Here is a 23,984-nt window from a genome sequence, read left to right on the forward strand (position 1 = left end):
GATGATGAAATATTGGACAGGAAGGTAGAGTACGAAGAAAATAATAAGGGTCAGCGCACTGCGAACCAATTCCAGATACCAGCCAGCTCCGGCTCCATCTTCATTCATCCGTTCGCCACCTCCATGTGCGGCAGCCGCTGCTGCGCCTTGTGATGCAGCTTGTTCAGTTGAAGAACGCCTGCCAGACCACGATCAAATCAGACGTGGCGGTGGCGGTGGCAGTGGGCCAAAAGTGGGATGTGCGTGAGCCGAGGTCAACATCCAGCACAAACGCACCGAGCCAAGCCTACCGAGACGCATCGTCACTCATATGACCAGCTTCATCCGTTGCCGTTGCAACCCGCCGCCGCTGCCGGACGTATCCCGCCGCCGCACCCCTGGCCTCCTCCCCCACAGACCGACTGGAAGGCCGCGGCGCGCGCTCACTCATCACGATGGCGGCCTGAGACGAAGACGAAGAAGAAGCAGTTGAGAAGAAAGAGAAGAAAGGTTTGAAGAACTTGCTTGGATAGATAAAGAATATGAAGACGTGTATAGAGTTAACGACGCAAAATATCATTTTGTTGATCTAATTAAGCTAAAAGCTTGTGGAAAGATGAAGTGAAACATCCAACAAACGTCGTTGGACTCCAAAAAAATGTAGAAAAAAACTCAGAAGATGTCAATGCTGAGAGTTTTAATTTTCTTCTCCTTGAGAGAGAGAGAGAGAGCGTGACGGACGGCCACTGAGCGACGCTGGGCGAGCGGATAGAAGCACAGCGTGGTTGTGGCTTGGGCGTCGGATTTGATGGCACCCCCGTGTTCTCGGGCATAGGCTGGTGTAGAGCGAACAGGGTCCGCGAGTCGACTTTGTCAGTGTGCGGCTAGCCATGCTGCCAATTCGGTCTGGGTTCGGCGTTGTGCGGCGCATGGCGTGCCTGAGCCGGGGTCTATCGCCCAGCGCGCCATGGCTGTCACCAAGCCGGGTACCAGCTCAGGTATCGGTGCGCTGGGCCTCGCGATGGGCAGCTGGCACCAAGCGTCGTTCGCTGTGGCGGCTCCCAGGTCTCGTTCTGCGCGTCGGACTGATGACTTTTGGTATGTGGTCAACGTCTCCGGCCAGGTAGAGCCGCGTCAGCTGATTTGCATGGGTGCTGAGACCTTTCGCAGCCTCATAGAGACGGTCATATTTTTGGGTCTCGTAGGTGCGTTTCATCTTCTCAATGCTTTGTACATGTCCATTTACGAGGCGGACGCCATTGAGGAGGTGAGAGCTGACAGGACGAACATTCACAGAAGTGGCTTGATGTGGCCGAGTTTGACGGCCATGCGTGACGCAGCTTGGCGTTTATTGGTCTTCTGATCTCATGTGCGATGGGTCACTGCCTTGTGTCTCTGATGCCACGTGTAGCGGTTACTGTTTGAGGAGCGCGAGCGGCAAATTCTATGGGTTGACGACCTGGATTCGGACGAGGTGAGTCCCTTTCTTGCCCTTGGCACTGTGCACACATGGGGCCCAATGGGAGCTTAAGGACCCGCGGCGCTAGTTTGGCGTTGCTACTGCTGCCCTGTCATAGCATGACCACGCGCGAGAAAGCCTTGCACCATCTCACTCGACTGCATCTTTGCCTGCACCTTTGCGCACCAGGCGTACGGGAAGCGAGAGGCCCTCGTGCTGCTCAGCGAGAAGCTGCGCAACAACCCACAGCTTGTGGAGCGACTGGGCATGGACATTACTCTTCTGCCTCTGCACTACGACCGTGTCAACTTCCGGCACCAAGTGGGCTTGACCGAGGAGCAAGCTGCCAGATCCATCATTCCCTCCTGGACCAATAGTTTCCTGCTTCACGGTCCTCTGGGCGAGTATGTTCCCCCCGCCTCCTCTCGCCGCCCTTCTTTTGGGCCAGATGCATCTTGAACTCTTTGCTTGCTGACGCGTGTGCTGTGTGTATGGTTTGTGGATCTGCAGTGCGCAGGGCACGGTACGCTGCCAACTATCGGATGGTCGTTGGATCCCCATGGAGCTGCATGTCCGCTTTTGCGACATGAACCGAACACCAGACTTGCTGATGAAGGGCCTCGAACCGCACGGCATTGCCTATGTGCAGCTCTTTGAGCCTGGCGAATAAGCTACTTCCTGTCCTTGGCCAGCCCACTGCAGCAGCAATGACTTACCGCTTCGAGGTTTTTTAGCATTTGAATTGACATGTGAATTTTTTTTCACACAAACACATCAGCAAATGTCAGATTTTCGAGTTGGGCCGACTTTCTGTTGCAAAAGTACGAGTTTATGCTTTGTCATCACGTCATGTAGCGTAATAAACAGTGAGGTTATCGCTGTATACGGATGAGTTTATGCATGAGATGTGGCATGCATGCATGGAGCCGAAAGACACATACCGACCGGCAAAGTTGGCCTCGGGCGTTCCGCCGGGCGCCACCCGACTGATGGATTGCAAGGACACGGCTAGCAGGCAAAGGCAGCAAGGCACGAGACCATTTCCATTCATTTTGTCGCTGTGCACTTCTCCCCGTGCAGTGCGACCGTTTACTTGACGCATACGTGTTGGGCGTCTGCCTGCTTGAGCAGAACTCATTCACCGAGGGCGGGGCCATTAAGGCCAGATCGCTCTTGTGTTGAACCATGGTTGCATTGGCTACCTTGACCCTGCTGGGCCTCAACTTTAGCTCGTATGTCTTGGATCCCCTCGGGCCGCAAGCGACACGTCTTGCCTTTCAGGCATGGCATCAGCTGCGCACCGATGGGGTGGTGGACGAGTACGACGTTCAAGAAATTGCCGTCCGAGGCAACGAGACCACCACCACGGTGACATTCTGGGCAGAGTCGACTGCTGTTGCCGACCGCATCAGCGTCGCCGTGGACGAGGGCCTCTGCTTTACATTTGAGCGACAGCTGGCCTGCAGCTTTGGGATTGGACTGGAACCTACTGATGAGCCGTTGGATCCGACCAGTACCAGCAGCGTTGATGTGCTGCGCACCAGCACTGCCACGCTGGTGCACTCTTCAACTGGCACACCAGTGACCACGACGACGAGTCCTGAGGCGACCCCGTCGGCGCAAGGGTTTTGGAATCAGCTGCAAAGTGGGGCTACCTTTGCCAACCCCATATTTGTGGTCATCTTCATTCTGCTATGTCTCTTGACGCTTGGCCTGCTCTCGTATTTGTGCTGCTCGGAGCGCTTTCGAAGCAATAAGCGGCGTGTTCAACAAGAGGAGATGCAGCGAGCCCTCGAAGAGCTGGCTCGTTTGGATGCCTTTGGACAACCGGGACAGCCCTCGCCATCGGCCCATGCCCACGACTAGGGCACCACCCTATTTGCCAGCACGTGCTCTGGCCAAGCAGCTTTTGCAGACCGACCGGACTAATTGAATCTAGTGAGCCCCGAACTCCCGCTCAATCTTCCTATTCTATCCAATGGATACAGGCTGCACTCAGAACACACGACCAGTCTTTCCGATACGTCGGGGCAGTCACTCATACGAGCAGACGCACAGCATGAAAAAACCTGAGGGGAGCTTGTCGAGTGAGAGCTTGTCGAGTGAGAGCTTGTCGAGTGAGAGCTTGCCCGGTGAGAGCTTGTCGAGTGAGAGCTTGCTGAAGGAGCTCGCCGAATGAGAGCTTATTCGGTGAACACACACACACACACACACACACACACACACACACACACACACACACACACACACACACACACACACACACACACACACACACACACACACACACACACACACACACACACACACACACACACACACACACACACACACACACACACACACACACACACACACACACACACACACACACACACACAACTTTTTTTCTCTTTTTCTTGTTTTTTTTGTGTTTGTTTTTCGCATTTTTTTTTCTTTTTTTGCTGAACCGCAGGTCATGTCGACGTTGGCGCGCAAGCGGTTGTTGCGGGATCTGAAGAAGATCAAACTTGACAATACCGATGGCATCATCGCTCACCCGCACAGCAATAACTTGATGCGCTGGACGGCCACCATTTTCGGGTACGTCGGACACACGGGTGAACGTCAGCGATGCGCTTCCGAATGAAAGTGCTTGTTGTCACGCGCCGCTCCTGTGACGCAAATCCATCTCTCTCCACCTGCTTGCTTGACCCTGGTGGTGCGCTGACACACACTCATGCACTCGTGTTTGTTGTCGACTCGATAGACCGCCAGACTCGGTTTTTGCCAACGGGGTTTTTCGGTTACAGCTCGATTTTCCAGAAGATTACCCGACACGAGCGCCCAAGGTCGTTTTTGTCACCGACGTCTTTCATCCCAACGGTTTGTCTTGACCCAAGCAAGCGAAGCGAGTCAAGCTTCCTAGTCCAAAAGACGTTTCCTCCCCACAGACGTTTCCTCACCACTTTTCTCCCCGTTCAATCGAGCAGTATATGTCAACGGCGAGATTTGCTTGGACATTCTCCAGAAACAATGGAGCTCAGCCTACAATGTCGGCACCATCCTGACTTCGATTCAGTCGCTACTCGATGAGCCCAACCCAGATAGCCCCGCCAACAACGAAGCTGCCAAGTGGGTGACACCTTTGCATGCGACGTGGAATGTGCTGCTCGCCACCTTGGCGCGTGTGGGTGGCGAGCCGTCTCTTTGCCCTGTCATCTTGATGCTCGCTCACACGCCCATTGCGCCCTCCTTCTTTAGGCTGTTTGTGGACGATAAGATGGAATACGAGCGTCGAGTTCTGAAATGTGTTGAAGCCAGCTGGATTGACGGCGGTGAGCTCACATGCCTTTTGATTGTCGCTCTCACCACCAGCCGTGGAGCGAAAGAGAAGCAAGGAAAGAAAGAACAGTCAAGATGCATGAGCAACACATTGGCGACACCCACTGCCCCTCACCCCTCTCACCGCCCACCTGGTACCGCAGGCATGTCTGCCCTCAAGCGGGCCAAGATCGATGCCGCCTCCAGCCCAGCATCGACTTCAACATCGGCATGACACTGCAGATCACGAACGCAGTGAACGTTTTCATGTTTTGACAAGGGCTGAGCCCTGTTCGCGTTGAATTGACTCTCTCTGACTTAAAGTGTGACGCCATCTCCACTTTTCTTTCTTCAAGCTAACACTGTCATCTGGTAGCGGGACAAAAGCCTCAACACAAGCACAACAAGACATAAAGTCCACATGCCCATATAACCCCCGCCAGCTCCGCCCTCTTCTTCCCCTTCCTTCTCTGTCTCTGTCTCTGTCTCTGTCTCTGTCTCTGTCTCTCTCTCTCTCTCTCTCTCTCTCTCTCTCTCTCTCTCTCATATTCTTTCTCTCCATCCGGATCGGGGGGTCTCTGCGTTGACGTCGTGTTGTCCCGCAGGCTCTTTTCCTTGTGTGTGTGTGTGTGTGTGTGTGTCCCGTCGCTGCCTGGTCTACCACCGGCGGTTGACTCAAGTCGTTGCGCTGCGGGCTGATGCGCCTGCTTCTTGTTTCCAGACTCGTGGCTGCCATCCATATCAAGCTGACGGACTGACCGACTGGCTTGATCGGAGCCCGTCGCCAGCCGCCCCGCCTCGCTTTGCAGCAGAGCCTCCTCGGCTTGGGTCCTGAGCGCGCCTCCCCGATTGCAGTCCCCATGCTCGGCATTCGCCTGGCTTCTTCCAAGACAAAGCCTTGTTGTGATTCCTGCTGTGATCGTCTCATCGACGCCAGGCCCGACGCACGCCAACTCGTGGGCTGACCTTTGCCTCGGAGCGTCGACGCCCTCGACACTCCCAAGACCGCCGCCCTCCTCCTTGCTCCGTCGCGATGAGCGCGACCAAGAAGAACGACATTTTTGTGGCACTGGATGACTATGCCTCCCAACACAAGGGTGAACTCTCCTTTAGCAAGGGCGACAACTTTAAGATTCTCAAAAACGCCGCGCCTGATGATGGGTACGCCCCCTCTTGCCTTGCCCCGCTCCCTTTTTGACGCATCTTGCCATGATCGCCGCGCATCCGCCATGCGCCATGGCCTCCTCTGCCAACTTTTTTTTTTTTTTTCGCATTGTCCCATTCCCTTCCTTGGATGCCTCGTGCATATGGATCCAACCAACTCACACAACCACTTTTCTCTTGTGTGCTGTGGCCGCTTGTTGTCTCGACTCGTCACGTCACACTAGATGGTGGAATGCACAGAATCTGAACACGAAGAAAAAGGGCTGGATCCCCTGCTCGCTGGTAGCCCTTGACGGTTTGTTCCACGCAGGTCTATCCTCCCCTGCTCTGCCTTGATCCCTTCCCATACGCTTCCCTGACTCGCTCTGCATCCACCGCATCACCTAACCCCACAGGCTCCCTGGAGTTGTTCGATTGGTGTCATGGTGCCATTTCACGCAACGGCGCCGATTACCTGCTTAAACAACACGGTATTGATGGCATGTACCTTGTGCGCGAGTCTCAGAGCCAACCCGGACAGTACACGCTGGATGTTTGGAAAGAGGGCAAGTCTGTTCACTATCGCATTACCAAAGGCGATGAAGGCTACTTTTTTCGCCAAGGTTGGTCTGCGCCTGCCCGTCGGCAAATTGCTGCCCATCAACGATGACCCCTTTGAACCTGCCCCATGGTACCCCATCATCTCACCCGGCCGTCCTGACCATGTTGCAGGCGTTTGCTTTCCCACCATTCCCGAGTTGATTCAACATCACCAGACCCGCTCCGATGGCCTCTGCTCAAGCCTCGATCACATCGCCCCCAAGGCCCATGCCAAGACGATCGTCATTGGCATGGACATGGAAAAGAAATGGGAGCTCAAGCGCTCTGAAGTCATTCTCGGGGATCGGCTTGGTGGTGGCAACTATGGTGAAGTATTCAAAGGCATCTACAACAACAAAACCGTGGCCATCAAGACCATCAAGGAGGAGTCGATGGAAACGGTCGAGTTTATGAAGGAGGCCCACGTCATGAAAAAGCTGCAGCACCCCAACCTCGTCAAACTCATCGGTGTTTGCAGCACCGAGCTGCCCATGTACATTGTACAAGAGTTTGTCCCTTACGGCGACCTTCTCTCGTATCTCCGCCTCCCCCAATCCCGCATACAGCTGGACCATGTCTCCATGCTCTACATTGCTCAACAGATCGCCGATGGCATGTCCGCCCTCGAAGCCCAAAATACCATCCATCGCGATTTGGCTGCCCGCAACTGTCTCGTCGGTGAGAACCTGTCCGTTAAAGTTGCCGACTTTGGCATGGGCCGAGTCGTGGATGACCTGTACACGGCTCGCACTGGCACCAAGATGCCGATCAAGTGGACGGCCCCCGAGGCCCTCTGCTACGATGCCTTTTCCGTCAAGTCGGATGTCTGGTCCTTTGGCATCACTCTATGGGAAATTGCCACGTTTGGTGATGTGCCTTACCCCGGCCTTGAAGCCCGTGACGTTATCAACCAGCTCGAGGGTGGGTATCGCATGCCTGAACCTCAGGACTGCCCGGCCGGTCTCTATGAAATCATGACCCAATGCTGGGCCCTTGAGTCACGCGAGCGCCCCAGCTTTTTCGACCTTCAACATCAGCTCGATGATCTTCACAAAAACACAAAGGGTGAGTACTTGGTTGGCCGCGACTTGTCTGCGCATGAGACGGTGACGCAGGCATCCCTGGCGTTTGCTTCCGCCCTGCACCAATCTGTATTGTGCTTGGATTTGCGCCCTTGGCTTCTTCAAGGCCATGAGCCTCTACCCAACAGCTTTCCCAGTCTCTTGTCTTTGCCATGACATGACATGACCGTCTCCTTGCACCTTGTCACTCATGTCAAATCTCTCTTTTGCAGGCGAGGCATCTGGATCTAAGCTCGAGCGAACCAAGTCTCAAATGGGCACCTCGTGGCGCAAGGGGTTTGAGGGAGACAAGAGTGTCGACAAAGATTTGATTGCTCAACTCATTGATCTTACCCGCGAGATCTTCAGCGTGAGCCAGGTAGGCTTTTGCAATATAGAGCGCACGTGCAAATGCTGCACGTGTTTCTCACCTGCCTTGAAACAATGAAAAAAAAATCGTTCCTGGTCAAGAGGCTTGGCTTTGTTGCTCACCTCAGTTTGACCCGTGTGTTCTTTGATAGCAATTGTTCCGCTACGGTACAGACGACACGTATGGCGAAATGGTGGAGAGTGTCAGCGCCAGCGTCAAGGCATTGTTGCAGGTTGCAAAGAATGTCAAAGCACTCGACAAGGTCACCTTGAAGAAACTCTCGGTTTCAGCCGCCGCGTTAGCCAAAGCTAAAACAAGCGAAAAGGCCAAGCCTTGTGCCGAGTCTATTCGCGATCTGGCCCGAGAACTCAACAAGGCCTCGCGTCTTCTTTAGCTTTGACCTGTTTCGACCGCTCGTAGGATTTCTTTTTTTTTTTTCTTTTTTGTCATCTTGTTCTATGACATTGTGTTCTTTCGATCGTGGCCTCTCGTCATCAAGTGACTGTGGCTAATCTCACGCCTAGAGTCTTAGTGATTCGCGTCCTCCCTGAATACAGTTTGTTCCACCTGTCTTGCCTGAGCTTGTTCCGCTCTTTCTTGGCTTGGCCTCCGTTTTCGGCCACCAGCGAAAGAACTCCCACGCGCCCAAGAATCGTCTCCATTTGCATTCGCTGCGATCGGCGGGCAAGCGCTTGCCAGTCCCTTGTTTGTGGGCTTCTTCGTGTTCTTAACATGTAAGGACATGTTCCTGACCTGTGCCTGCGAGTGTGTGCACGCGTGTTTTATCATTAAACCATTTGCCAGGATACTTGTACTTTGTTGTGGTCCATTGCTCACGTGTATGGTCATGCTTCGCACTTGGGGAAGTGCAGCTCCAAAAGTTTTGGTTTGAGTTTGATTTTGTTACCTTCTGTGACGTTCCCTCACGTTTCTTTTTCCCCCTGAAATCGCGCCATGTCTGCTTGTTGCAAACTACTGGTGCTACCCGGTCCGTCTGGCCCTCGGCGTTGGCCAGTCCATGATTCTCCTCTTTTGACCCAATTGAGCCGGGCAAATCTGAGAAGAAGCACGTTGTTTGGGAATGGGGCGTCGATGTTCTACTCGCACATGCGAGCGACAAATGGTTCAAAATTGGGCTCACGACCCAAGTACTGTTTGACCATAGTCTTGCCGTCGACAGTCGCTCCTGAAGTACATGAAGCATTGGCGCCGTCAGAATGTGATGCGTGATCATCTCGAGGTCAAGGTTGGACTCCAACGTGACATACCGGGGGCCAAAATATGGCGACGGATCTCAGCGCCCTGCTCGGGAACCAACAGGGAACCGCCAGCTCGCTCCTATAATGGAATCCCAAGTTGAGAGCAGTGAAAAGTGATAGGCAGTGGACCACATCGGAAGGCAGGAAAAAACCGCCGTGTTTCAATGGGCACCTTGAAAGTCTGAAGCAGATCCGTAGCCACGGCCTCAGACCACGCATAGCTGTAGTAACTATTTTTGTGCGTGTGCCAAAGACATAAGAGCAGTGGCGGGGGACTTGAGACACAAAGAAGCGCTCCAGCAGAGACATACCCAGCGTCATAGCCCATGACGGGATGATACCAAGCGGTCCAAGGGTTGGCGTCAGGCTCAGCAGGCAACAGAGCATACTTCAACCGCAATTCATTGTATACTTGCAAGGGGTCTGCAAAGTCACTTTGAGTGTGCACAGACGCGGGCTGGTCAGATTCTCTGCGACATGATGACACAGGGTAGAATCGCATGCGCACAAACGTATGAATGGCACGAGCTGCATACTTCATGTGAACACGAAGATCGGCCATGGCCATGTAGAGGTACCGCAGTTCGCCCCAAGCCTTGTTGTGGAATCGTGAGGCAATCAAGCGCTCTACAGCATCATCTGGCAAGGGGCTAGACCATGCCAGAGTTCCATTCAAATGGCGCCCAACAAGGTTGGAGTAAGACGAGGCCCTTGCACATGAAGAAAAGCACGGCGTCGCGCCCTTACGCCAATGTTTTAAAGTGGCACGAAAGCTTGCGGAGAACTGAGGCATCCCAGGTCCAGTTTTCAAACATCATCGATGGCACCTGTGTCCAGTCGCGTCAAGATAGTCGTGGGTGTAGCTGAGGGAAAGCTCGCGGAACTCTGGGATTTTTTTTAAAAAACAAAACAAAAAAACATGGCGATTGCAATCAAGTCTGTCACCCAACCAGCACAGACTTTTGCTCGTACCTCAAGGTAGTCGTACTCTACGCCTGCTGGGTAGGGTACGATGGACCAGGCCCAAGCGAAACGCGCATACTTGCTCGAAGTACAAACGCCGTGACACACATGGCCAAATTCGTGAAAGAATGTTGTCACTTGTGAATGACGCAAGAGCGCGGGTTGGTCCGCCGTGTTGCGGGGAAAGTTGGCAATCATGGCCACAATGGGCGTCTGTTGTTGTCCATCCCGCACGCAGCTGGGGCGGATAGGCATGACGCACTGATGTCCATATTTACCCGGCCGTGAATGCATGTCCAAGAAAAAATGACCTGCTCCAGTCATCGCCAAAAACAACGCGTGACAACCAGAAGCGTGAGCAGTCGGATCAGCGAATAGCTGGTGTGCAACGTAATGTGCGTGCTTCATGTGCACGGGGTCAACTCGGTCAAAAAAAAAAAAAAGAGTCGCTGCACCACACACCGAGCAGCTCATCCGTGGAGTCGTCATGGACGGCAAAACAACGCACTTCTGGGTGCCAGCACTCGTCCCGGCTCAACTACAGCCATGAATTTTGAGACGCATGGTTACTTGTCAGCCGACACAGGGGCAGAAACCTTGCTGCAGACAACGAAACACTTGCCTCGTGAAACCGCAGATGCAAAAGGGAAGCGTACACCTCCATCACGGTATCAATGACCCGATCCAAGGTAAAATACTCACACATGAGATCTTCATCGATTTGAAATTGTTCATTGCGCTGCAGCAGGCCCCGAGATCACGTTGAAATGAATCGGCCTCTGAGGCGCGAATGGAATAGAAAGGGACAGTTCACCAGGCAGCAGACTGACCTGCAGCTTTTGAAAGTAGGCCAGATCCCAGGCTTCGAGAGTTGTGGCCTGTGGCTCTTGCGTACGCTTAAAGGCCAGAAGCCCTTCTTTTTGCTGAACGGCCTGCGGGAAGAAGCAGCAATTGACAGCCAGCAAGAGTGAGACCGACAGCAAACACGGTCAGAATGGTTCAGGGTCGAGAAATGGTGCTATTCAACACGAGTAGTTGGCCGTACCGCAGGTAAGAGACGATTGGCAATGCCTTGCAGAAAATCGAGGGCCGCATCGGCATTCTCGCACATACGACCGTCAATCATGACGTCAGCATGATGTTTTTTACCTGGAAAGGTTGTGCAGAGGACGGCATGAGCGCAGGGCCAATGATGAGGGCAGAGGAGGCAATGTACGAGGCAGGGCGCATGGTAGAATCCAGCCAGACTGCATGGTAGACATTGCTACGTGCCAAGAAGCTGGGCCATTTGTTGACGGACAGCAAAAACTTCTTGCAGACGAGGGTAGTTTTCAAGGCACCGCTGATTGCGCCGCTGTTCCATCGTCTTGCGGGTTTCCTAGGTATCCATGCAACCGGCGGGTGCAATGGCACGTTGTCAAGGATGAGACATGAACAATTCTTCTGCGCACAACACATTTGAAGACACGAGTAGACGTAGGCGTACCGCAACGTGGCACGAGGTCAAGACGGGTACGACGCTGGGCGCCTTGAGGGAGAGCACATATTCGTCGGTCTTGTCGTCACGGTCCCAGCCAGCCAAAACACCAGCCGGCACACCCTGAATGCGTGTGATTGAAGCGGCAGAGATGAGCTTTGTGCATTTCTGCATCTACAACTGGCAAGGGAACTCAGCTGGCGCGCACCTCAAGTTGAGCTGCGGTGAAGCGCACGGTGCTGTCCTCCTCATTGATAGTCTGCTCAATGGTAGCACAGAGCTCAGTTTCACGTTGCCGCAGCTTTTGCAGCGCGTCTCGATCTGCGGGAGTCAGCATCGAGCCGGCTCGCTCACACTCTCGGACCAGCCTGCGGGCGCCAGTGACGGTGAAATGAGCACAGGATATGGATATGGTGTACCCTAGAGCTCAATTTTGTAGCCAGCAAGGTAGAGCCACAGCAACGTACCGAACGACATAACGATGGTCTTGCTCGTCGAGGTTGACGCTGGCGCCGAGCTGGCGCCATTGGTCCAGCAGCACTTGGAGTCGCTCTGCGACGGCAACGTTGGCCGTGAGCTCACCAAAGACGGCTTTGAGCTGCGTCTTGGCTTCGACGCTGGCCTTGCGCACGGCCGGGTCGCTAGAGGAAGCTACCGAGGGCAAGACAGCCTCAATGGTTCGGGTAAACACCTAGGTGTTCGCAGCGCGCCGCAACACACGAGAGACATGAGGAGGCGGTCTGAGTCGGCATGAAGAAAGAACACTGCACTCGCCACCACCAGCATCATTGACAGCATGGCTGTCTGCATGCGGATGAGAAGCTACACGTTTGGGCGGGACCTACGTCAGCTTCGGCTTTGGCCAGCTGCTGCACTGCATGCCAAATGGCTCCAGTATCTTGCGCTGGTGCTTGTGCCAGCGTAGCGATGGCGTCTCGGTACCTACGAGCGCGACCCCACAACATCAGTCCACCGCATTAACTAAATCAGTGGCGGGGTCAAAAGACACAAGCACCCACCGCGTGACCAGCGTAGTCGCCAGCTGTTGCAACTCGTTGACGGGCCGCGTCCACCGCAGCAAGAACCGGTTGGCTGCCATAATCGAGGTGTCCAGTCCACTGACCAACAACAACAACAACAACTTGTGATTTTGAAAATAAAACAAGGTGAAGTCAAAAATTCCTTTCAGTTGTCAGACACTTTTTTTTTTTTTTCAAACTTTTTTTGTGATTTTGGAGAGCTGAATTCAAGAAAGGGTCATGCCCTATGGCGAGTTCTGGTTGTTTTGCGTATCATGGGTGTTAGGCATCGTTGTCTCTCACGGTGGTCCATTCGGTAAAAAAATAGTCTTGACTCAGGAACAGTACACACTGTAACCCAACACATTTCGCGCTCTCTGAAAGAACGCCACAGGTCGAAAGCAGAGGAAAAACACCACAAGACCATACCATCGATTTGAGGTTGGCCGTGGAGTGAAATAGCTGAGCTCAGCAACTTTTGTCCTCTAGAAGACTCAAGCCCCTCAGGTTGAAATAGCTGAGCTCAGCAACTTTTGTCCCCTGTGTCTTTGCATTTGGAGAAGACTCAAGCGCTGAGCTCAGCACACAAAGAGCGACCCTTTTCCTCTTTGGTGCCTTCTCCTGCATTTTCCTCCTTTTCCGGACGTCGTCTCCACTGTCTTTCCACACCACCAGAATGGCACGCTCAATCATCGCTCGCTGGGGGCACTGCTTTGTCGCAAGCAAGGTTACTGCCGAGTGTGGCTCATCGCTCTCCCACAACCAAGGGCAGTTTCCAGGCTCTCTTCGAATTGTTGTTGATGATATTGAGGTTGGCTATGCTGCCGTCATCTCCAACACCTTCATCCTCGTTCCCTCCCACGTGGCGAGCGTTAATGACCTGGCAAATGAGGTGGTCAAAGAGCAGGATTGGTCCATCTACCTGTGCGAGACCATTCCGGCTCCCGACGGTCAATCTGTGCCGCTTGGACAATATGTTTGCAGTGCTACGGGTGTCAAGTTTGGTTCGGGGGACTTTGTCATTGTTCAAATTAGGTCAGCTAATGACCATTCCGTTGTTGGCCCCATCAAACACTTTGAGGATCTTTTTCTCTTCGACGCTCCAAGCGGCACATACGACTATGATAAACTGGACATGGAGAATCCCGCTTTACCTGGTGACAGCGGCCTCTTGGTGCAAAAAAAAATCTTGCTGGGTGGAGTTTTAAGTTCCAGACAGGATGACGGCAGCTACACCAAGTTGGTCATGTTTGCCATGAAGGAAGCGCTTGACGTCTTAAAGCAAAGCCAAACTGTGCTCAACTCGACTTACGACCGCCAGGAAAGCCAGGTTGACCCTCGTGATGCCCCTTTGCTGCAGACTGGCATTTTTGTGGAAGGCCTGGACGAATATGTTGCCCTCAGCCTTGCCGATGACGTCAAGAGAGCGATTCAGAATCTTCCGCAAGATGGTGGTCGAATAACCTACGAAATCAAGCCTCGTGAACAAGCTGCTCGTACAGTTAACCTCACACTCAACAAGTACGACCGTACGGTGTTCTTGTCGATCCTGGCGCAAAAACTGAATAGAGGATTCCTCCCCTACGACACTGTCGACTACGGTGGTACGCAGTGCTGGGTAAAACATTCCATGCTCGAGAATGTGCGTATCTACACACATGTCGGTCGCATGGCACACGAAGCTAAACATTACAACTTTGACAACAATGGCGCCCAGTACCCTCATGACAAGGCATTGCAAATTACCGGCATCACACGTGCCGTCCTCTTGACCGAGGCCACCAAGGACGATGCTGTGGTGTGTCACCATCCACTGCTTTGTGAGTACAAATCTCACTTTGATGATCGCCTCAAGAAGAATGGTGTCCACACTTGCATCCGTCCTAGCCACTTGCTATTGTCTTCAGGATGCTTGAATGACTTGCACACGAAACTGAACCAGATCATGCATGGCCTTGGTGATCCAATTTGAGGCAATGTCGCTATCTTCAATTGTTTGTTGTTTCTCCGCCACTTTGCTTTTTGACTTGCTTTTGAAAGCATGCCTTATGTCGTTGTTTTCGCTTTACTTCCCTCTTTGCCGCGTTGCTTTCTGTGAAATTCAATTTTTTTTTTCTGCAGCTTCTCACTACTCATCAGGAAAGCATTGTGATCGTAAGAACTGAATGAATGAACTCGGATGTGTATTCATTTACATGTCAAGGAAACAAGAAAGTCCTCTGCGTACATTCGTCTGCGTGTCTGTGTAAGACTGGATGGCTGTGTGCCTGCGCGTGCCGGTGTGCGTGTCTGTGTTGGACTGTATGCTTGTCTGTCTGTATGGATGTCTGCATGCCTTACGCGTGCATGGCTGTGCCCGCAGCTGTGTCTCTGCAAATCTAGTTTTCGACTCTTTTTCTTCCAAGTCTCGAGTGCTTTGCATGCCATCATCATCATAGACCTTTTCGGCGTTCCATCGATTTGGACGAATCTCAACTTTTGGCACCACATGACCTGGTTGGCATGATTATTGAGGGTCGGCTGGCGTTTCGACAAGGCCTCGAGTTTATGTAGCAATGGCTGACAACCGAATGCCCGCAATAGTACGGCGGTAGTGGTAGAATAGAACACGGTCCGCGGGCACAGCCCGAAACGAGATGACAACGTAAAGCCAACAAAAAGTGTTTTGCTGATCTTTGGTCTGCATGAATGGCACAAAAACGCGCCCTTTTGCCATGCATCCTCCAGCTGTCCAACGTGGGCATTTCAGGCTGTAGGAGCATGGGTGGCGTTGCGCAAGCAGGCAACATCACTGGTCATGGACTCGTAGGTCACGGCAAATTTGGCAAAATGTGGACTACCGGGCACCCAGGGCAAGGACTGGCTGTAGAAGTGGAGCACGCGGTCGTTGAGCCAGGCGGCCGGGACGTCGCCCACCGTGTCATAAAAGAGCAGCTGCAGCAGGCCTTGCTCAAACATGGCGTCAAAGTAGTCGGTGGCCGACACCAAGAGTTCATGCACCGTGCTTTGCATCGTGGCCACATCGGGCAAGAGTCTTGTGTGAAAAAGCATGAGGCGCGTAGAGTAAACGCGGGCCCGGTCCGGGAATCGCTGTTGGAGTTCCAGAGGCACGCTTTTGGCCGACTCGCGATAAAAGCGAACCTCGGGATTGCCAACTCGCACAAAGGCAGCAGGCTGCGTGGGAGCCAAAGCCAAGATGGCCTCTGGGTTGGTGACAGCCTGCATGTCAGCGTCCATGTAGAGGATGTCATCGAAGCGGCGAAAAAGCGGATCGGTAAGCAAGTCAAGCTTGCCAAAGTGGACAGTGGTCTGCTTGTTGGACCCATAGCGCATGCCGACCCATTGCTTCGAGAGAGGCACAACCGTGGCGCCAATGTGAGTCAAAATGTCCCGAGCACAGCGAGGAACGCTGGCGTCGACGATAACCATCAGCTCCCCGGTCCAGCCATTGACACGAGCACTGTGCAGCACATTGGCTGCCCCAGGAAAGTATTTGAAGTTGCACATGGTAACCAAAACAGCCCGGTGCTCTGCAGGGGCCGCGGACACCATGTTGGATCTCATCAACGACTGCACCAGCACCAGCACCTCCAAAAGAAGTAAGAACCACCGTGCGCCCACACATCGTCGAGCCTTGGCGCCAGCTGCCATGCCGTCGTGTCTCTAAAATTTCGTGTTGCGCCAAGGACGATGACCGGCAAAGGACGAGGTCGAGAGCAGAGGGTAACAGAGGTAACCGGGTGTGCTGTACTGCACCCACGAATGGCCGGCCAGCACTGCCCGCCAAAACTCAGCCGAGGCTCGACCATGAACAAGCAAATGCGGCAGCGGGCTCTCAGTGTCCGCACACCACCGCCGATTGATGATGTATGCATGCTTGCATGGTAGAAATCCTCGAATTTTCTTCATTTTAGAGGGGCTATTTCATAACCGAGAGAGCCGAAAGAAAGTGTTGAAAACGGCTGTTTCACCCAGTTGACCGTTACGCGTTCCAACCGTCAACTGCTGTTGGTCGGTTGCGGTGGATCCTTGAGGACCTCGGTCGAGGCCTGGTGCAGTGTGCCGCCTCTTCTTCCTGGCATCCATCTCCTGCACACGAGTCGTCTGACGGTGGCACTTGGCAACCGGGGGCAGAGCTGTTTCAGCCGCGAATGCATGAGCTACTCTCTGCTTTGGGGTTCACGATTGTAGCCACCTACCCCCTTCTTGCTTTCTCCCACCGGTCCGGGGCCCGCTCGCGGTCTGCGGCTTTCAACCTTGCCATCTGTTACCATGTTCGTGTCTGTGTCCGGCTTTGCCGGGGCTTACGACCGGATCTGCCGGGATGCTCTCCAGGTACGCGCCCAGGAATTCCAATGCTCTCTCTGCGTGAACGTGTGCTCTTTTTCGTGCCTGTGACGTTTGCTGGCTTGGGCGATGAAGTTTGCTCACGTCGCTCTGCCTTGCAGCCTGACAAGAAAGTGCTGATCGTGGCCGCCATGGACGTTGATGCTGCGTGCGCCTGCGGTATTCTCACGGTCTGTTCCTCCGTGACCCATTTCTTCTTCTCCCCGCTTTTGGTCGCCGACCTTGTGATTTCTTGTTTCCCATTCGCTCTTCGTGTGTTTTTCTGGGAGACCTGATCTCGTGGCTGCAATTCTTGCAGCGCCTCTTTGAGCAAGACGGCGTACAGTATCAAGTCTATCCCGTCCGCAATTATATTGATGTCAACGACATCAGTCAGCTTCTTGCTGGAGGGGACGGCCAGGTTGGTCAAGCGTTTGCGCTCGTTCGAGCTTCATCTTAGAGCATGCTGTGCCGCTGGAGTTACAAGAACCGCTCACAGCCTTTCTCTCTGCCTTGATGCCACAGCTCTTTTGTGCTGCCATTCTCCTCAACGTGGGCGCCAGCTACGACGCTGCAGAACTTATGCAAGCTCACGAGACTCAGCCCAATGAACACATGACCATCTACATGTTTGAAGCCCATCGCCCCATCAACTTGTACAACGTGTTTGGCGACGTTCAAATCTTTGATGATGGCGAGGTTAGGGAACAGCCCCGCTACTGAGTTTGTTCCCGTGCTTGCTCTGCTTGTATGCACGGCTGCATTCACCCGTACCCTGCGGTCATGGCTGCTATCACACGCGCGCACACACACGCACACGCGTACGCAGACCTCAACGGCCATTCCCGAACGCGACGCCGTGTATCTGACCGACGATGAGGACGAGGACGACGAGGATGACCGGTCGGACGCTTCAGACAACGAAGATACCGCTTCGGAGGGAGGCACGCCTGAAAAACGCACCAAGCGCCAGGTATCCTATCCTGCATCGTCTTCTCCGAACATACCAGGGTTGCAAGTGAGCACAGGTCCTGTGATGTCAGCAAGCCTCACTCTCCATTGCTTTCTCACAACACACAGCGCTACGAGGATCGACGCCTGCGACGTTTGCAAACGCAGTCCTACTATGAATACTCTTATCACACCACGCCCATTTCCGTCCTTCTCTGGCATTTGGTGATGGAAAAACGCCGCGAGAGCAACGACAGCCTCTGGCGCGCCATGGTTGCCCTGGTTGAAGCCTTTGTCGAAGATCGGATATCAGCGTACGTCGCCGTCTTTGTTGCTTCACGGCCATTCAAAATGCTGATGCCTCGACACCGCCGTCTTCTATGCGCTCACCAAACGGAACTCTTAGGGAGCTTTACTCGCGCATGTACTCGGATCTCAAGCGTGATATGGAACGCCTCAATGCGTACGTGTCTTGCAGCCCTGTGTCTGGCAGCCCTGCCCATGAGCGTCGTGATCTCCAGTATCACACCACAGACTGACTAGAATGGAGCTCATGCCGAGTCTGCATGGCGCGAATGCGTAGAAGCGACGAATCCGAGGGAATTGTACGAACTGTGCACTTGCGCGAAATCAAGCAGGATTTTCGTTTCCCTCTTTATCGCCATTGGAACATCTACGACGCCATGTGCAATTCCCGGTCGGTGGACCACTTCATTTGCTCCAAAGCAGGCCTTTATATAACTTGGCAGTGATTCACAACAGACTCACACGCCGCGTCCCCTTGCTGGTTAACCTCGGCGTATAAAATCTCGCTGACGGGTGTGCAGCTATGTTGCAGCACGAGTTGATGTTTGGAAAACCAAGGGCGAGGCGGCTCTCTGCAACATGCTGGCCCAAGTTGGCGTGTCCAAGCAGACCTGCAAGCAAAATTTTATTGCCTGGGTCAGTCCGGCTGAATTGCGTGTATACCTGGTGCCTTTGCATGGCCCTCCTTCCCCCCACGCGTGTTGTTGTGCCCGGGCCCGGGCTCGTAACTCATGTGAGGTCTTATACTGTAGACGGATGGCAATGCGAGAAAACGCGTCATGGAGAGCTTGATTCAAGCTCTGACCGACATGGGCATTGATCATTGCACAATCCCCAGCTTCGAATACCAATTTGAGTATCAGCGAGCGGTATGTCCTTGCTTTGCCTACCTGCCCGGTGCAAGGCTCAAATCGGTTGTGCCCGCCTTCTTTGATCTTGACTCGCATGAAACGGCAACCGCAGCTATCAGCCTCGGACCTAGCGTATGCAGTGGGCGCGCAGTTTCTATTCCCTCGTGCCGAGGGCGATTGGCAGCAAGCCTTTTACACATCCCTCGATATTTTGACCATGCGCAAGCGTGCGGCATTTGAGGATGGCTGCAACAAGGCCATGGAACTGGTGAGTGCTCCAACAGTTGGCCGTTCATCACAAGGACGCGGTTGAACTGTCGCTCACGACGTGAGCTGTTGTGTTGCAGGAACGCGTGCTACTGCGTCAGGTGCAAACCTGCTTGAACAACGGTGGCACGTCCATGGCCAAGCGATACCGACTCTACAGCATCCTCGATACTTCAGATCACAAGTATTTTCACTCCTACGGCATGCTACACCGCCTTGCTCGTTTCTTGGTCGATCATCGTCGGTACGTCGCTGCACGCCACAGTTGATGATCAAGGGCCTTCTTTGTCGCCTGTTTGTTCGCCGCCTGTTTGTTGGCCGCCTTTATATCTTGGCTAACGGTTGTCTACATCCCGCCTCGTCTCGTGAGCAGATTCAGCATTGGCGCTCGCCGCAGCGCTGAGCACCACATTGTGGCATCGCGTGCCGATGACAAGATTCTTCTTGTGGGCATCTGGGCAAAGAAGCGACGTCAGGAGGGTGATGCTGTGCCCAACAAGTTTGGCTCCTTGGTATGATAGACCCGCTCGCTCCTTGCTTGCGCGATGCCATGCACCTTTACCAAAGGCAGTTCAAAAATATGTGATTGTACACTGTGCGCTAATTGGTGTTGTATCTGACTTTTTTTGCAGTTTGAGCGCATGACGGACCTGCATGCCTCACTGTATGAGGGTACCACGGCTACGCAATTTGAACGCCCCATGCTGGAGCTCAAGCCTGATCGCATGCAAGAATTTTGCAATGTGCTGGTCCGCGTTCTGACTGAAAGTGCCTGAGATGGTGATCCATAGCACAGGGTCGTCACTTTGCCCGGCTAGCAACGTTGAGCTGCATTGGTTGGCTGTATTGACCCTCTGAGTGTATTATTGTTCGTCTCGTGATCAAGTGCTCGTGTTATTGTCGCTCACAAACCCCCTCTGTGACGCTTTGTTGCCATCGTTTCGTTTTCGTATTTCTTTGTGATAACTACTCTCCCCATTGTCAGTGCCTTGGACGGAGGTCGGTAGGCGTCTGATCCTTTCTCCCCTGATTTTTTACTTGCTTTTTCTTTTTTTCTCCCTCTGCTGTCCCGTCTGTTTGCTTGTTTTCATCTTAACCGGCTTTTTTCGTCGTCCTCTGGTTCTCCTTTATCGTTGTTATTTGACTGGCTGAATTGTGTCGTGCTTGTGCTTGAGCGCAATACGAGCATGCTTTTGGTCTGTGGAATTGCGTCCCTGCTCATGCGTGTACCTTGTTCTCGTCTTTTCCGGTGCATGACTGTACTCAACTGCAGCAGCTTCTTCTGTGAAGGCAGCATCTGTGCTGGATGTGCTAGCGTGGAAAGGTTGAGGCGATCATCGTGCTGTCGCCACCCCTGTATTCTAATTCCGTGCTCCATGCCGAATCGAAAGTGAATGAACATCTGCGTCTCTTTTCTCTTTTCAAGCTCGGTGAGCCGTGAAACAAGTGATAGCGCAACGAGGCACGACCCGGCTGTTTCTCTCCGTGTTCCCACAGCCCCTTTCAAACGTTTTTGAGCAAAGAGCCGCAGATTTCCTTTTGTTTTTTGTTTTTTGATGTTGAAAGGTCTTTTACATCCGATGTACAGTCACCGAGGGTATTTGTTACCTTTGGACATTTGTTACCAAAAATAAATTTTTTTCCCGTTCCTTTTTCCCTCTGTTGGAGGCTGGAGCTGTCTGGCAAGGAAGATAAACGGCAGCGCCCTGGTGGCCACTCGATCAATCTTCATAAATCAAAAGGTGGGATACATTTTTTACCCCATTAACTATGGTTGAGCCAGTTTTCGAATGCTCATCTCCTTGGATTCCGCTGATATGTGGCTGCCATTTCGGGTCATCCCACCTCGGCTGGCAGACAGCCGCCATGCGGCATCGCCGGGGTAAACAGGCATGTACAGGGGTTGCAACGGCCGGGCATGATGAAAGCCGGGTTTGTCAAGGATATCGGTGCGCCTTGGAGTTGAAAACCGCTTCACTGTGTGACTCTTTGGTGTTGGAACGTTGACATTTCCCCGCATACAGCTGACAGTGGTATTTGTGCCTATAGGCCGAGCGTCGAGCCAAGGCAGATCGTGTATCCCAACTCCTACGTCAGCTCACGGCGAGTTCGATGACTTCCATTGAAATTCAGCAGTATTTAGAGGTTGATGGCCTTCGTCAATTGACGCGTCAACAACTTGGCAGCCTGGTCAACCCTCTTACGAGCGCCAGTGCCCGAAGGGGGCGCCCCAATCGATCCGACGGGCTTCTGAAGCTGTACGGTATCACCAGAGCCGATCTTGTGGCTGCGCAACGGCGGAGACAGCGAGGCATCCAACCTCATGACGGCAGGCGGATTCTTCTGGCGCATGAGCGTGTAGCTTTGACAAACTGGCTAGAGACCTGCAGTGAGAAGCGTGCGTGTAAGAGCCGTGGCATGGTTGTGTGCGAGCTTCTTGAGATTCGTCGCAGTGCCCGAGAGGACGCACTCAATACGAATAGCGAATTGCTTGATCGGATTCCCACACTCAGCTCTGCTGAGCTTGCTCTTCTTGCTCGTCATCAAGAGGCTGAAAGCTCGGACAACCCCATGAGCCAGGCGCGTTTGAGCAATGACTGGTTTCGAGGATTGGAGTCCGACTCCAACATTTATCTTACCACCGCGGTGACTCAGTATCCAGCAAGAGTAACAGCCGCAACAGCCGAGGCTTGTACACGACATTTTTCGAGTCTTGACGAGCTCTTGGCAGACCTTGACTTCGTTCATCGCTCAGGGCGTCATGCTGGCATGATCAAAACCAACTGTAAGTTGACTTTCCTAGACAGCGCGAGCGCTGCTGCCTGTCTACGTCTGCATGTGCTGCAAACATACTTTTGTATCCTCCTGATGCATGTCTGTTCTTATTCATGCCGGCCCCAGGTCTTGGCCGTATCTTATCCGTGGATGAGATGCCTGGTCTCCGTGCCGGATTCACAAGGAATGTCAAGGTGTATTCCTCAGCCGACCGAACTGTAGATCAAGGGTGTCTTCCCGGACGAACCTACAATGAGACGATCACGCTGGTTCTCAGCATTGCAATGGATGGGACCGTGTTGCCGCCAATGGTGATTCATGCAAATCGTGGTCTTGGAGGAGACGAGGTTGGGCCGGCACAGCTCCCCGAATCAATCACGGGCAACCCAGACTATTCGCATTTTTTTTGCTGTTCAACGAAAAGTGGTTGGATCAATCGCCACCTCTTCGTCGCCTTTTGTCGGCGAATCAGATCTTTTCTCGGGCATACCGAGCCCATTATTCTGCTTTCGGATGGACACAGCACCCGCATGTCGCTTGCAGTCACCAACTACCTTCGCTCGATCAACATTTTTTTATTTTTGATCCCCCCGAATACGAGCCATTGCCTATCCCCGAATGATCAATGGCATCAACATATCAATCGGACACGTATTTCTTATACACTGCGCCATTCACGGCAGCTAGTTGGAGAGGCAGCCACCCTCGACGAGGAATTGTGTGCTCTTTATTTTGCCATCCACTTTCAAAGCAGTCAAGTCAAACGGGTACAGGCTGCCTTCCGCCATGCGCTTGGAGCGAGCTGTTAGACACATGAAGAACCAACCCTCACACGTTGAACCCGAGGATACAGCAGTGACGCCTCCCCAAAGCCCGGCAAGCACGCCATCTGGTTCAAGCACTCCGAGGTCAAACACAACGCCGCAGCCACTGGTACGGGTTTAGGACGCCAATTGGAGTCTTGATGAAGGCCGGGCGCACTTCGATCGTCTGGCTGCGAGTTTTTCGCGCCTTGAAGAGCGTCATCAAGATATGATTCGCTCAACGCCGCGTCAGCGCCGCCTACTCGATCGCATCACGCCTCAAGAGCGGTCACGACGGCGACGTGCCCCCATTTTTGGGCCAATGTCATCGGGGCCAAGCGCCGCAGATCTCGAAGGGCGTGAGCGGCGCCGTGTTCATCTTCATGCGTCGAGGGAACGACGAGCAGCAAGAGTGGCAAATGAAGCTGATCTACGTGCTGCTTTAAACGTACAACGCATCACGATTGCCAACCTGAAAAGCTTCTGTCGATCGCATTGCCTCGGCACGACTGGCAGCCGTGCCGAGCTCATCGCACGCACAAGGACACAACTCGAGCTCCCACAGCCCCCAACCACTCCCTCATCGCCAGGCAGGCCAGCTGGGGAGGTATTCGAGCCTTTGGCAACCCCTTTGGCGCAGATTGAGTCCCGAGAGGACGCCGAGCTTACCCCCATGCCTGCGTCTCCGCCGCGTGATGACCGAAATTCACTTCCCTCAGATTCAACCCCGCCCATTCTTACAGCAGCATCAGCAGCACCTTCTCTTGACCGAATCGTTGAAGAGGAGCCTCAAGAACCTATTGCGCGTGTCGGAGGTCACTTTGCAGACTCCGATCTCCAGTTTTGGCTCCGAGACTATACCTCTCAAACTCAACCATTCCAGGACGCAACAAGCCCTGAATCAAACGCGCCAGCCGCGCCTCTGGCCTGCTCAAATACAGACCAGAACGAGATTGATTTGCTCATCAGGGCTTGCGACGAGAGTACCAAAAAGTACAAGGCGTATATCGACTCACTGATCGCACTAGAGCCCCATACTTCCACGTCTTAAAAATAACACGAATTGAAGCTT

General features: G+C 53.4%; 9 protein-coding genes across 9 annotated transcripts; 5 read left to right on the forward strand and 4 right to left on the reverse strand.

Moving 5' to 3' along the window:
- Positions 1-946: 946 nt before the first annotated feature.
- Positions 947-3,304, forward strand: MONBRDRAFT_8432 (uncharacterized protein; the record flags this gene model as incomplete). The annotated part of the gene is made up of 4 exons (XM_001745983.1): positions 947-1,102; positions 1,391-1,453; positions 1,628-1,759; positions 2,720-3,304. The coding sequence occupies 4 exons, from the start codon at positions 947-949 to the stop codon at positions 3,302-3,304; spliced, it is 936 nt and encodes a 311-aa protein (XP_001746035.1).
- A 168-nt stretch (positions 3,305-3,472) lies between these two features.
- Positions 3,473-3,865, reverse strand: MONBRDRAFT_25654 (uncharacterized protein; the record flags this gene model as incomplete). The annotated part of the gene is made up of 1 exon (XM_001746129.1): positions 3,473-3,865. One exon carries the CDS (start codon positions 3,863-3,865, stop codon positions 3,473-3,475), a length of 393 nt encoding a protein of 130 aa, XP_001746181.1.
- A 16-nt stretch (positions 3,866-3,881) lies between these two features.
- Positions 3,882-4,976, forward strand: MONBRDRAFT_37169 (uncharacterized protein; the record flags this gene model as incomplete). The annotated part of the gene is made up of 3 exons (XM_001745984.1): positions 3,882-4,021; positions 4,188-4,303; positions 4,372-4,976. The coding sequence occupies exons 1-3, from the start codon at positions 3,897-3,899 to the stop codon at positions 4,974-4,976; spliced, it is 846 nt and encodes a 281-aa protein (XP_001746036.1). The 5' UTR covers positions 3,882-3,896.
- A 798-nt stretch (positions 4,977-5,774) lies between these two features.
- Positions 5,775-8,309, forward strand: MONBRDRAFT_44237 (uncharacterized protein; the record flags this gene model as incomplete). The annotated part of the gene is made up of 6 exons (XM_001745985.1): positions 5,775-5,902; positions 6,130-6,200; positions 6,301-6,507; positions 6,617-7,549; positions 7,779-7,924; positions 8,067-8,309. 6 exons carry the CDS (start codon positions 5,775-5,777, stop codon positions 8,307-8,309), a joined length of 1,728 nt encoding a protein of 575 aa, XP_001746037.1.
- A 703-nt stretch (positions 8,310-9,012) lies between these two features.
- Positions 9,013-12,713, reverse strand: MONBRDRAFT_25656 (uncharacterized protein; the record flags this gene model as incomplete). Its single annotated transcript, XM_001746130.1, has 16 exons — positions 9,013-9,101; positions 9,184-9,253; positions 9,347-9,404; positions 9,486-9,644; positions 9,711-9,824; positions 9,922-10,001; positions 10,147-10,448; positions 10,600-10,675; positions 10,968-11,069; positions 11,183-11,286; positions 11,458-11,515; positions 11,624-11,737; positions 11,823-11,982; positions 12,082-12,305; positions 12,460-12,556; positions 12,634-12,713. The coding sequence occupies 16 exons, from the start codon at positions 12,711-12,713 to the stop codon at positions 9,013-9,015; spliced, it is 1,887 nt and encodes a 628-aa protein (XP_001746182.1).
- A 558-nt stretch (positions 12,714-13,271) lies between these two features.
- MONBRDRAFT_37171 (uncharacterized protein) lies at positions 13,272-14,752 on the forward strand. Its single transcript, XM_001745986.1, has one exon. The coding sequence runs from the start codon at positions 13,310-13,312 to the stop codon at positions 14,603-14,605; it is 1,296 nt and encodes a 431-aa protein (XP_001746038.1). The 5' UTR covers positions 13,272-13,309; the 3' UTR covers positions 14,606-14,752.
- Positions 14,753-15,378: 626 nt separating this feature from the next.
- MONBRDRAFT_25658 (uncharacterized protein) lies at positions 15,379-16,284 on the reverse strand (the record flags this gene model as incomplete). Its single annotated transcript, XM_001746131.1, has 1 exon — positions 15,379-16,284. The coding sequence occupies one exon, from the start codon at positions 16,282-16,284 to the stop codon at positions 15,379-15,381; it is 906 nt and encodes a 301-aa protein (XP_001746183.1).
- Positions 16,285-16,905: 621 nt separating this feature from the next.
- On the forward strand, positions 16,906-20,110 carry MONBRDRAFT_25659 (uncharacterized protein; the record flags this gene model as incomplete). The annotated part of the gene is made up of 14 exons (XM_001745987.1): positions 16,906-16,968; positions 17,082-17,150; positions 17,279-17,380; positions 17,485-17,658; positions 17,789-17,932; positions 18,040-18,224; positions 18,317-18,373; positions 18,494-18,607; positions 18,738-18,852; positions 18,969-19,085; positions 19,180-19,335; positions 19,415-19,578; positions 19,708-19,846; positions 19,967-20,110. The coding sequence occupies 14 exons, from the start codon at positions 16,906-16,908 to the stop codon at positions 20,108-20,110; spliced, it is 1,743 nt and encodes a 580-aa protein (XP_001746039.1).
- A 992-nt stretch (positions 20,111-21,102) lies between these two features.
- MONBRDRAFT_25660 (uncharacterized protein) lies at positions 21,103-21,686 on the reverse strand (the record flags this gene model as incomplete). Its single annotated transcript, XM_001746132.1, has 2 exons — positions 21,103-21,377; positions 21,539-21,686. The coding sequence occupies 2 exons, from the start codon at positions 21,684-21,686 to the stop codon at positions 21,103-21,105; spliced, it is 423 nt and encodes a 140-aa protein (XP_001746184.1).
- Positions 21,687-23,984: the final 2,298 nt, after the last annotated feature.

This window comes from Monosiga brevicollis, genomic scaffold, assembly GCF_000002865.3.
Source record: "Monosiga brevicollis MX1 MONBRscaffold_11 genomic scaffold, whole genome shotgun sequence".
NCBI lineage: Eukaryota > Choanoflagellata > Craspedida > Salpingoecidae > Monosiga > Monosiga brevicollis.

Excerpts from the sequence above, each read along its gene's own strand:
- MONBRDRAFT_37171 (XM_001745986.1), top strand. The coding sequence starts at position 13,310 with ATGGCACGCTCAATCATCGCTCGCTGGGGGCACTGCTTTGTCGCAAGC.